This window comes from Hemiscyllium ocellatum, chromosome 3 (genome assembly GCF_020745735.1).
Source record: "Hemiscyllium ocellatum isolate sHemOce1 chromosome 3, sHemOce1.pat.X.cur, whole genome shotgun sequence".
NCBI classification, from domain to species: domain Eukaryota; kingdom Metazoa; phylum Chordata; class Chondrichthyes; order Orectolobiformes; family Hemiscylliidae; genus Hemiscyllium; species Hemiscyllium ocellatum.
Genome location: NC_083403.1, coordinates 72,477,383 through 72,490,828, shown reverse-complemented (window position 1 = coordinate 72,490,828; position 13,446 = coordinate 72,477,383). Strand labels below are relative to the sequence as shown.

At 41.3% G+C, this 13,446-nt stretch overlaps 1 protein-coding gene across 3 annotated transcripts in view; it reads right to left on the bottom strand.

Annotated features, from left to right (window-relative positions):
- Nucleotides 1-604: 604 nt before the first annotated feature.
- The window catches only part of smpdl3a (sphingomyelin phosphodiesterase acid like 3A), a 49,376-nt gene continuing 36,534 nt past the window's right edge, over nucleotides 605-13,446 (bottom strand). For 2 of the 3 annotated variants that reach the window (XM_060851007.1, XM_060851022.1), the window contains exons 6-8: nucleotides 10,263-10,443; nucleotides 8,370-8,494; nucleotides 605-3,952 (exon numbers count right to left, since the gene is read on the bottom strand). In XM_060851007.1, the coding sequence (XP_060706990.1) occupies nucleotides 3,653-3,952; nucleotides 8,370-8,494; nucleotides 10,263-10,443 (606 nt within the window). In that variant the 3' untranslated portion in view covers nucleotides 605-3,652. The remainder of the gene's footprint in view (nucleotides 3,953-8,369; nucleotides 8,495-10,262; nucleotides 10,444-13,446) is intronic. The other variant, XM_060851014.1, reaches the window with a different exon arrangement.

Sequence of the window (13,446 nt, the reverse complement as noted above, 5' to 3'; positions counted from 1 at the left end):
TTTCAGGTGCTGTTATCTAGTTCTCCACGTTCAAAGTAACTGTAATTTCTCTACCGTACAAATTCCTTGTAATACCTTAAAATTTTCCATCAAATTACTCATAAACTGTCCAAAGACAGAGAGTACAATCCTGAATAGATCATACTTCCTGTCTAACTGCACATTTCATTGTCAATATTCAATTTCAATAGCTAAAGCTAACCAAAAATGGGTCATGCGAGAGCACTAACATTGGTCTTTACTTGTATATTATTGACATGTAGGAGAAAGTGAGGACTGCATATGCTGGAGATCAGAGTCGAAAAATGTCGTGCTGGAAGAGCTTATGCTTGAAATGTCAACTCTCCTGCTCCTCAGATGCTGCCTGACCTGCTGTGCTTTTTCAGCACCACACTTCTTGACTATCTTTGAAATATGCATTCTACTCCACCAAAGGGGTGAGGGCACTCCTCCGAAACAATGATGAATGAAGATATTGGTGCCCCCTTAGCTGGAATAGGTTAGTCCACTGAAAATTAATGTACAGTGATTTAAACTGACTTCATCTGTAATTATTACAGTTTTGTGACCCCTAATTGGAGCAGAAAAGAAATGGGTGCCAGAATTTCAATGTGATTCTTTATTTAAAGTGTCACAAATTGAACAAGACGTGAATAACTGCAAGATGGTGAAGGATTAAGCCATTGCATCTGTAAGAGCAAACAACAACAGAGGAAAATACTCCATCATTTGGTATTCCTCTCCTTATTCAGTAACCCGAAAGGATACTTCAGGTAAATCTGAATGTATGAATAATGAATTGTCACTGTGTGTGGCACAAAGCCCACCAGATTCTACGATGGATGAGGGATCCAAGTTTTTAACTGATGCACAGAGGCTGTCAGCTTTAGACTAGGGCAGACAATAATCTCAGGGGTATTACAGGGAAGAGAAGAGTACTAGCAGAACATTACACACACACACACATACACATACACTGTGTTCTACCTCAAACAACTTACGGCTGCAGAAATTTCTAGCTTGAGGCAATACATTCTGAGCAAAGACACAACTGCATTAACATCTATATCCAACTCCATGACATTCCACACACTAACACTGAAACATTCAGTAATAGGCCTTGGGAAAACAAATAGATATCAGAAATTAAATTATACCATATAGCAGTTCAAAAGGCTTAAGAGATATCAAACATACTTTTCCACAGGAGTTTAAGGATCTGAATGAAATACAGGTAATTAGGTGTCCTTTTCCATAGATCAGTGATGCTGATTTTGTATCCTGTATAGTAGGAGGAAAAATAATCTAAGAAACTTACTTTTCGTGACAGACCTGCAAAGGGAGCTCTTTGAGTTGTTTCATCATATGTCTTCAAAGCCAATTAAAGTAAACATCAGGCATAAGGGTGCAAAAACAAGTTGTGCTAAATTTACATTCTCCTCCAAATCATATATGTATATATTACAAACAACAGGGGGCTAGCACTGATCCCTGCAGAACATCACTGGTCACAGATCTCCAGTCATAAAAGTACCCTCTCACTGTTACACTCTGTCTTCTATGACTAAGCCACTTCTGCACCCATCTTAACAGCTCACCATGGATCCCTTGTGACTTCGCCTTTTGTTTCAGCTTGTAATGAGGGGCTTTGTCGAAGACCTTGCTATAGAGACAACATATACCTCTTGCGCTCATCAACCATTTTTGTGATTTCCTCAAAAACCTCAATCAGTTTGTGAAACATGATTTTCTCCGCAAATGTCACACTGCCTATCGCTAACAAATTCATTTTTTTCCCCAAATATAAGTAAATGCTAAGAATCTTCTCCAATAATTTCCTCACCTTAGCAGCCTGTAATTTCCCAGAATATCCCTCTTGCCTTTTTTAGGTAAAGGAACAACACTGGCTGTTCTCCAGTATTCTAGGATATCACCACCTGTGACTAAAGAGGATAGAAAGATTTTGTACTGGGCCCCAACAATTTCCTCGCTTACCTCAGCATTCTGGGAGAGATTTCATCAGGTCCTGTGGACTTGTTTATCCTAATGCTCTTTAAATCACCCAAAACCTCCATTTTTTATACTGGCAAGCTCTAGAGTAGCAACCAACTCACCATCCACTATGTCCTCCTTTGTGAACACCGATGCAAAGTATTTAAGGATCTCACCCACTTCCCTCCAGCTCCATGCATGCATTTCCTTCTTTGTCTTTGAGTAGACCTACCTGTAGCCTATTAACCCTCTTGCTCCTTATATATGTATAAAATGTCTTAAGATTTCCCTTAGTCTTGCTTGCCAAAGACGTTTCATGGCCCCTTTTAGCCTTCCTAATTCCTTGTTTGAGTTCTTTCCTGCCTGAAGATGAACAATCAGGGCTCATCTAGGATTTGAACATGGGGCCTCTTGCACACGAGTGCAGTACAAGCCCCTAAGAGAGAATTGTACCCCTAGACCAACCAGCCCACACCAAATTCTTAGCATTATACTTTCAGATGTACATCAAAGTATTGGAGACAATGTAAAGGCAATTCACTAGAATAGAACTAGTCATGATCAGCTTCAGTTCTGTGTAGTGACAAAGAAACTGGTTGGTCTCCTTTCAACAGGGTATGAAAAAAGGGGGATTTAACAGAGGCATCCAAAAGATGGGAAAGGTTTTTAATAGAAAGATATACATTCCAGCTACTAAAAGGATTAGTATCAAAAAGACAGATTTGAGATAACTGGTAACATGAGGAAGCAGAATTTTGATAGCAAGTTATGCTGATATGTATTGCACTGGAGGGTGATGGAAACAAATCAATAACGATAAGCAAATTTGAATAAACATTTGAAGTGGAATAACTTGCAGAACTTTGGGAAAAGAACAGATGAGATCAACTGGATAGCTCTTTCAAAAATAGGATTTATTTTTATGTTGTATGACATTACAATCTTTGACTTTGAGAATTCCCTTGCCTTTCCAAATGCATGTAAATCCTGTCCCTCAGGATTCCCTCCAACAACTTAAAATATTTTATAAAATCATGGATAGGATAACTAGACAAGGTCTTTTCCCTGGGGTGGGGGAGTTCAGAACTAGAGGGCATAAGTTTCAGGTGAGAGGGGAAAGATATAAAAGGGACCTAAAGGGCAACATTTTCATGTGGAGAGTGGTACATGTATGGAATGAGATGCCAGAGGAAGTGGTGGAGATTGGTACAATTACAGTATTTAAAAGGCACCTCGATGGCTATATGAATAGGAAGGGTTTAGGGAGATATGGACCAAGTGCTGGCAAATAGGACTTGATCAGTTTAGGACTTCTGGTCAGCATGGACGAGTTGGACCAAAGGGTCTGTTTCCATGCTGTACATCCCTATGACTTCATAATTGGGGAAATACTCACTGCAGCTCTGAAAACGTAACTTGTGATGCTCACAGAAAAGTATGTGTAGCAATGAAATGGGAAAAAGGAAAGCAGGATGCTGGCGAAATAAAAGCAAAACAGAATCAGCAGAGAACAGGGAAATGGAATAAAGGTAAGGAACATTAATTTAAATGATGGAGACAGCCAAAAAGCAATAGAAATTAAGAGCTTTTAGCACAAATTGAAGAAGAGAATGAATAAAAGTTGCATGGTTCAATACACTTTCTTTGACAGGGCCTTACTTCATCCCCTTAAAATGCAGTTCATGTATGAAGCATGATCTAAATATTTTATAGCACATATCTGTTTCACTTTACAAAGGCCAACACACTCCATGCTGGAATTGTAACTGACAATATAATGATTATAATACATTTGGAACTTCTGACTATGTGGACCAATGAATGTATTAGCTAAATTGTACAAACATTGTGGTTGTATATCTTTTATGCCATAGGCTACAGTCATGATGTATTCCAACTTCCAATCAGGTATTTTCTCCTCATTGGCTTCAGTAAGGTTCAAATAATACTGCCATATATCCTGCAAAAGAAAATGAAATGAAAAATAATAGTTTTTCTTGTCCATTCCATTAACTGGTATATATTTTAAAAACCACTTTTTATCTGAAAAGTTTGCTTACATTAGATTTGTCTATGTGGATAGACTATTTGAAGTAAGGAAAATAAGGGCTTCAGCATATAAGCTTTGCAAAAGCAGGAGTACATTAGATGTAGAGAGGCTTTTCATTAAGTACAGGAATACTGACAATGCATTATGTTACCAGCTCACTTGGTAAATTATCAAATTTTCACACAAGTTCAAAAAGCAGCTGTATGGATCTCTTGCTGTAGTGTTTATCATTACATAAAAAGTTAAACACAGGATAAATACCACTGAACTGAACTCCCTGAAAGTCATTTGAATCTTTTTTAAAATGGGAGTTTAAAAGATGAATTCTTGGATTTTATGAATTGACAGATTGTTTTTGCACCTGGCAGGAGACAGTACAGAGAATTAAAATGCTTAGTTATAACTGTTTGAGACAGGCTTGAGAAATTACTGGGAAAGGCTAGATCTGAGTGCTTGCATATTTTAGATTACCTGTGGATAGAGAAGTAAAAGGGAGGAAGGAAACAGATAAACACCAAAGTAACAGAAAAACCTAAGATGCATCACATGTTCTGACTTACAGGTCCGATACATTCTTGTATGTCAGATGGCATTTCACAGGGTCAATGCATGTACACTTAACATGCACCAGATGGACATGCACAAGTACAGCAATCAATGCACTAGGGGTTCCCATACAGCGGATTTCTGCAATGTTCCTCTTCAACTTATGTTTAAGATAGTAGCCAGTTGGCTAGTTTTCTTAACGCTCTTTTTAATTGTTACTGGCCTGGCATCAACTAGTTTTGTTAATCCAGGGACCGACACTTCAAATTGTCAGCTACTCTATTGTTTATTGTTTACAGGTAAAACCTGTACAAGTTACTTAGCAAGATAACTTGAGTATAAAAGGAGATTTTTCCTCTTGCACTGCCCCACCACACAATAATTTTCTTGTCATGGATAGAAAGTAGTACTGTTCTGTGATCTGAATATACTAGGGAGCACAAGGTAACAAACTTGAGAACTGTACCAAAGCAAGTGCACTCAACAGCACCATATTTTAGATGGATGGTCCAAATGTTGTCTGTTATTGTTGTTGCTCATAATATGCACTGGGGTGATCTTAAAACTATTTTAATGCTTACCATGTATAATAAAATTAAATAAAACAGGCATTCAAGCTGCAACTGAACCAAAATAATTAAAATATTGATATTCTGTAACAGGGATTAACATTAAAATTTCTTTAACACCATGTATCCAAACATAAGCATTTTGTATGAGCATTCTGGAGTTCTTCTTGCGTTCTCTGATCTCCAAAGCTGCCCTCTCCATAATGGTTAGGGGAGATTCTGAATCTGCCCCAGCTGGAACAGGTTTGAACACCATGCTGCTGTCAGCAATCTGACCGACATCCACCAAAGAGAGAGAGTTGATGTATTAACTACACTTTGACATGTAATAGTCTGTAAGAATGAACATTGATGGTACAGGCTCAATATTCTTTCCATCATATAGCTGACCAAGAATCTCTCCCAGTCTTACCGCATACCACTAGCATATGTTGGATGGATTTACAGATTGATACTCAGCCTGTTTGGCCACATTATGGAAACATCTTCCGTGGCTAACAGGTCCTTGAGTAAAATTTTAATCGAGAGTTTGTCGGAGAAGGAGAGACACTACTGTCTCACAGTCTCTCCACTTGGAGTTCTGTATGCTGAGTTGAAACGGCTGACACCGCAGTACCATAATACCTACAGGACAGGACTGGTTAGTCTTAGCCTATAAAGTTAATGAACAAATGTGCATAGTTAACTTTCCAAGAGACTAAAAAAGATATTCATGGCATGAGAAGCAATGAGAAACAAGATGCCCCCCAAAACATAGCAGCAATTTTTTTTGCTTCATCATTTTTACCTAGTCACCTTCACATAGCACATAAACTTGGGTATTATGGATTAAATTGGTTTCCTGCAGTAACAATTTAAACTAGTTCAGTTCACTATGTCTCTTGCAGTGGTTTTAATGCCAACTACGCAAGTGGTGAATTTCAGACTCATTATACATGCTAAACTTTGGCTGTAAAAGTTTTTGATTAGATTAGATTAGATTCCCTGCAGCGTAGAAACAGGCCCTTCGGCCCAACCAGTCCAGACTGACCCCCCAAAGCGTAACTCACCGAGACCCATTTCCCTCTTACTAATGCCCCTGACACTGTGGGCAATTTAGCATGGCCAATTCACCTAACTTGCACATCTTAGGACTGTGGGAGGAAACCAGAGCACCTGGAGGAAACCCATGCAGACAAGGGGAGAATGTGCAAACTTCACCGAACCTGGGACGCCAGTGCTGTGAGGCAGCAGTGCTAACCACTGAGCCACCATGCCACCCAATTTTTTTTTTAATAGATATTTTTATTGGGAATTTAACATTTTGACAAATTTACAAAAATAAGCAGAATTTTCAAGCACAAACATTAATATAAAAAATAGATCTTAAATATATAATCATCAAAATTCAACTAATCCACAATCATCCAGAGTGTATAGTTGAGTCGCTTACATCCTTCAAATAAGAGAAAATGTTCTCTAATACACTCATAACAGTATGATAAAAAGGAAGCTATTTCCAAACAATAAGAACAAAAAAAAATTAAACATGTTTGAATGGAGATCTTCCCCCTTGTTCTCAGGGGGCCTTACTACCTTTCCAACGTTCCACCATATCCTCTCCCAAACAGTGTCCCACCCTCGACCCGGGCGCTCCTTAATAGGATTTAGATATAATACCGAGCTAGAGTTAACAGTGAGCGCCGCACCCCCACCCCTCCCCACCCATACCTGAGTATATCTAATAGCATCAATGCCACGTACAAACACACATAACTATAAAATTACAACTCCAACAGATTACAGTTAAGTATAACAACATAGCAAGGAAGACAACCCCGCTCCCAGAGGCAAAAGTAAAGTAGAATAAAGTATCCATTTCTCCCCACGGAGTGTGGGAGAGGCAAGCCAACATAAATTGTCTCTTACGATTTATTTAACCGAGTCTAAAAGTTTCTTGGCCTCTTCCGATGATCTAAAATTATACTCGGATCCTTCGTGGGTAAAGCATAACGTCGCTGGGTAGCGTAAGGTGTATTGAATATCTAAGTCCCTTAAACATTTCTTCACCTCATCAAACGCCTTCCTTCTTCGTGCCAAAGCCGGGGAGAAGTCCTGAAATAACATAATCTTGGATCCTTCATGAATCATAGCTTTAGGATCCTTTCCAAGCTTTCTGGAGGCATCCAGGAGTATCTGCCTCTCCCTATAACTCTGCAGCCGGAACAGGACTGGGCGTGGGCGCTGGTTTGGGCCAGATCCGTGTGCTGCGACCCGGTAGGCCCACTCCACCCTTACCCGGTCAATTTCAGCCCCCAGGTTTAAAAGCTGGGGCAGCCATCGCTCCAGAAATACTACTAACTGTTCTTTCCCTTCTTGCTCTTGAAGGCCCAGCAACCGAATATTCTTTCTCCGATTTCTGTTGTCAATATCATCGATGTAGATTTCAAAGGCCCTGATTCTCTGCTCGAGGGTTCGCACCTGTTCTGCAGCTGTTTGAGCTGCAGCCTCGGAGGTGGTGGCCTTTAGTTCCGCCCCCTCCACTCGGCCCTGTAATTCTCCGATAGTTTGATTCTGTTTCTGCAGCTTTTCTTCGAATGCATTCCATCTCTGTCGGGATTCTGCGATGAAATTGACGAGTGCCGATTCCAATCTAGCAATCATCTCTATAAGGCCTGTTTTTACATCAGCTGCAGCTGGAGGAGAGGAGGGTGGGGGAGGGGTCTTTGTTTTCTGAGAGCTGCGGGGTCCCTTTGATTTACTCATTATCCACTCAGTATTAGACTATTTAAATATAATATTCAGCAGCTAATTAAGATTAAAGAAATTTTTTGGGTGGTTTGGCAAGTGTGGTGGGGGCAGGAAACCCACTTTTCCCAGGTTTTGGGAAGGGCTCTGTAGACTCAGACTTGCTGAGTCGCCGCCATCTTGGATCTCCGCCACCCAATTTTAATTGTGTTAACAAAATTTCTCCACGTCACCACTCTTAACTACATAAAATAATGTTACTTAATGCAAACAAAGATAAACAATTATGTTCTATTACACTTCGTAATTGTTCTGGTTCATGGACAATTCTATATTTCTATTTGCACATTCATTTTGACACAAACTTGAAGCATAACTCATCAAATTCAATTTCAAGCACATTTTGGAAATGTTTCTTGATTTTATGGCCAAGCAGAAACACTGCCTCACTGTTGGCTAAGTTCTTGCATCCAACAAGCACCTACCAATAATGTGTAGTCATCTGTGTCATACTTGTACAAGCGTAATCCTGGATTATTGGTTACACCATTCAAGGATCGTCTTTGAGGAGTTACAGCTGGTGCAACAAATAGAGAGTTGATAGGATTCCCTGTTGAAGAACAAAGAACTAAATAAATAAAATTACTGAATCATTCAAAACTTTGAGATATTGGCACTCTACTTTAAAACATATTAATTCTGTAATTATAGTGCTTTTAGAACTCTGGATCAATATAGGGGTGAGGGGCGACAGCCCCGCTAAGATACGGAATGTCCCTGACAGACACCGAGTGTCTTTGAAAGCCAAATGACATGAGAAATGTGTCTGGCATTCATTCACATTTCCCTCTCTTGCACGTCAAAGTGACAGCCAGGGATACCTTGAAGAGTACAGGCATGTGAGCATATCCCAACTCCACTGAGGCAGCCATTATGGTCACTAATAAAATGATTAATGAGAGTCTTGGCCACTGGAGAAAATGGGAGGAGAGTGAGAGTGGGGAAGCCTCTTTGTCACAACCCATTTCTTCTTTGCTTCACAATCTCTATTGATGTCTAAACTACAGATGATATAGGTATCATTCTCCTGTTAATGTGACACTGCAGACACTGTGAATACTGCTTTCCCTCACCATGATGGCAGCAGACTAGAAGCAGCAACTACAGACCCCAACTCGAAGCAAACCTCTAAATTATGCACTGTCAATGTCTGAGCTGGAGGCTGAGTGTCTGAAATCAAGTGTCAGCGTGGTTTCATCTACGCTGTCTATTCAAGAAATCCTCTGGATAACAGGACAGAGAACGGACACACAGATCCATCAAGAAGGTGAAACCTCCTATCAGTTGAGCATCAATTCGTTCAATGGATTTGTATAACAATGCCCTTTGAAACAGATTTTCATAACAGCTCAATGTTTGTATCTGCTACATCCTAGAACAAGATCTCTCCCCAATGGGCAGGTATTTCCAGAGGCCATTAAGGTGCCTGTAAATGTAGGGTCACCTCCCCTTCCCACCCTCACCCAGCAACTGCAAATAGTCTCTGACTCTTCTAAATTTGTGTTCTACCATGTACTGCAAGGAAACAAAGCTGTGTGTTCAGAGTGTTAGAAATAGCTTCCATGGATAGAAGGAAGTGCAATGTTGGTGAATGGTGAGTTATCAGGGTGGGGAGGGGCGGGGGATGGCAATAGAATGATAGCGAACGTAAAAATTGGACATTCAGATGGGAATTTAAATAGACAGGAGAGGGAGGAATTAGTGCAGCTGCCAGGTATACTATTCTGAGGAGAGCTGTGAAAATGCTAAGAAATCAGAATGTAGAGTTCAACAGCAGAATGTGTTATGTCAGTCAGACTTTCCCACCCTGCAGAAATTTTGGATTCTCGTGGTGTAGTGTCCCCAGGATCTCCATTTCCCTCTTTTGTTTTTTTGACAGAATTCATCTCACTCCAGTTTTCACAGCTGGACCTCCATGTAGGAGTGAGAAGCCTGGACTGGAATCTCTCTTTCCAGGTATCCTCTTCATTGCCAAGGTTGCTGAGATTTAAAATTCTACAGACAGTTCAGCCTTTCCGACTGTCTTAATTAGGAATCCTCTCTTTGATGGTTTCAGCTTTCTCTCTCTCTCAAAATTAAGTTAATGTTGTGGCTCAGTTAAAAGAGCCACAGCAAAATATTCAAGTCAATCACCATCTTTAGGTACCTTTGCAAAAAGTTTGCGGGTGCCACTTGATCTATATTCTGGGCTTACATAAGAAAAATAGCCACAAGTTGACAAAGGATCGGCAGAACACAGAATTATAACCCCTTTCCTTAGGGAAGGAGACAGAGAAAATTGCAGTGAAAGGAAGAAGAAACAAGAGAGAAGCTGTTACCTTGATTATCCAGAAGGACCATTACGCTATCCCTGTGAGTATGACCAAAAAACTGTCCAACAATAATCTCGCTGTATTTGCGAAAAATTTGCACCAGCCTTTCATTATCTTTCTCCCTTATTGCAGTGGTACACAGTGAGTCTGGCAAGTAGCCTGGAGGAACATGTGCAATGAGATAAACCTGACAGAAAAGACAATGATTTAGAAGAAATCAAATCTCATTTAGCACAACATCTTTATTCAAAGCTCCTCATTTAATATAACTGTTGATACACAATGGTAAATTTTACCTAAAGCATTGAAAATTTGTATATTTTAAATGTTAATGCTCTTCAATTCTTTCTTTCCATTCCCCAAATTAAGCCACCATTTTGCTTAGTGTATCAGTATTTCATGACTTGTAGAGACGGTGCAATATAAATTTGAAGTAACTGTATGATAACTATACAATAATTGTCCAATATTTTGTTAGTACATATATAATCCTACAAAAATACACATTTTGTCAAAGATTTGCATGTTGCACTAATCAGGACAACTCACAAGAATACCCATTCAAAGGGAAAACCAACATTTATACTGCATCAGAGGAGACTGTGGAAACTAGTATTTGGTTAAGTTGATTCTTGATTGGTAGAGATGTGGCTATGAAGAATGAACCAATTAATTATGATTGACAGCTAACTGCCAGGTTTTGTTTAAATTTTAAGTCAGGCAACTTGGCGGCGATTGCTGAAGACGTTGCCCTGAGAAATGAACCAGCGAATGATTGTCACCTGCTGAGATGAAATGAAACCAGTGCAGGGCATTTACATGTGGGTGAAAATCCCTGCCAATCACACAAATAAATAATGTGATGTATGAATTTCAGTTCTGGTGTGATGCTCGGGATGTAGACCATATGTCACAAAGACTGACATATCGTATCAAAGGGATATCCATTCAGCTGTTCACAACAAGTAAGGATCTTACCATACCAAACCAACTTGTGCTTGCAACATTTTGTGACTGTACCAACTCAACATTGACCTAGATATTATGGAATGCAAAACCTGGCATTTAACTATTGCCATTGGTTTCTGCATCCTTTATGGACACACTTCTATCAGAGTCCACTTGCCAAACAAACAGCACTCTTTATTCATGCAGTACAAGTGGATTTGTATTCTTGTGAAGTGTCCTGATGAATGCAAGACAATAAGCTTCAACAATGTCTATTTTTTTCAGCAATACTAAAGCTCCATATGACTAAAAAACTTTTAATTCACATGTCAAATCAGCAGTGGTTTTCAGCATCATTTATCTTTATATTCTTGATTGCTTGGAATTAATAAACAAGTTCTTGCAATATTCAGCCTTAGTGTTAGTGGCATCTAGTAAAAACAATATTGATTGCTATGATGACTTAAACCTGATTATTAGTCCCAACAGCAGAGAATGCTGAGATGTTTACCTCTATTGAGTGCTACAATTTTCATGAAGCCCCCTTACCTTTGTAGCTAGAAGGTGCAGTATGTTAGATGGTATCTGGAGGAGCCTATACTGAAAGGACCACCTTGACGTGTCAGTTAAAAACTGGAGTTGGTTGCACAAAACTTATACTGGTTTTTACTTTTTTTTGTTTAGGGCTGCTCCCAGGTACAGCCTTCTAGGAGCACATTCCTTTAAAATAACAGGATTGTAACAACATTCCCAACACTCTGAGTCTAGTACTCCAAATACCTCTTTCTCTGCCCACCTTGCTTCTGTACCTGTATTCCCAGCAACTCTGGCTTCCCTCCTGAATCCAATTTAATTAATTCCCTTGCATATCCAGCAAATGTGGACAGTGGAGCCAGGGGATTGCTATCATTATTAATGTTGCAAATGTGTTGCTGGTCAAAGCACAGCAGGTTAGGCAGCATCTCAGGAATAGAGAATTCGACGTTTCGAGCATAAGCCCTTCATCAGGAATAAGAGAGAGAGAGCCAAGCCGGCTAAGATAAAAGGTAGGGAGGAGGGACTAGGGGGAGGGGCGATGGAGGTGGGATAGGTGGAAGGAGGTCAAGGTGAGGGTGATAGGCCGGAGTGGGGTGGGGGCGGAGAGGTCAGGAAGAGGATTGCAGGTTAGGAGGGCGGTGCTGAGTTGAGGGAACCGACTGAGACAAGGTGGGGGGAGGGGAAATGAGGAAGCTGGAGAAATCTGAATTCATACCTTGTGGTTGGAGGGTTCCCAGGCGGAAGATGAGGCGCTCCTCCTCCAGCCGTCGTGTAGTTGTGTTCTGCCGGTGGAGGAGTCCAAGGACCTGCATGTCCTCGGTGGAGTGGGAGGGGGAGTTAAAGTGTTGAGCCACGGGGTGATTGGGTTGGTTGGTTCGGGCGGCCCAGAGGTGTTCTCTGAAGCGTTCCGCAAGTAAGCGGCCTGTCTCACCAATATAGAGGAGGCCACATCGGGTGCAGCGGATGCAATAGATGATGTGTGTGGAGGTACAGGTGAACTTGTGGCGGATATGGAAGGATCCCTTGGGGCCTTGGAGGGAAGTGAGTGTGGAGGTGTGGGCGCAAGTTTTACATTTCCTGCGGTTGCAGGGGAAGGTGCCGGGGGTGGAGGTTGGGTTGGTGGGGGGTGTGGATCTGACAAGGGAGTCACGAAGGGAGTGGTCCTTGCGGAACGCTGATAGGGGAGGGGAGGGAAATATATCCTTGGTGGTGGGGTCCGTTTGGAGGTGGCGGAAATGGCGGCGGATAATACGTTGTATGCGCAGGTTGGTGGGGTGGTAGGTGAGAACCAGTGGGGTTCTGTCTTGGTGGCGGTTGGAGGAGCGGGGCTCAAGGGCGGAGGAGCGGGAAGTGGAGGAGATGCGGTGGAGGGCATCGTCGATCACGTCTGGGGGGAATCTGCGGTCCTTGAAGAAGGAGGCCATCTGGGTTGTGCGGTGTTGGAATTGGTCCTCCTGGGAGCAGATGCGGCGGAGACGAAGGAATTGGGAATATGGGATGGCGTTTTTACAGGGGGCAGGGTGGGAGGAGGTGTAGTCCAGGTAGCTGTGGGAGTCAGTCGGTTTATAATAGATGTCTGTGTTGAGTCGGTCGCCCGAGATAGAAATGGAAAGGTCTAGGAAGGGGAGGGAGGAGTCTGAGACAGTCCAGGTGAATTTCAGGTCGGGATGGAAGGTGTTAGTAAAGTTGATGAACTGTTCAACCT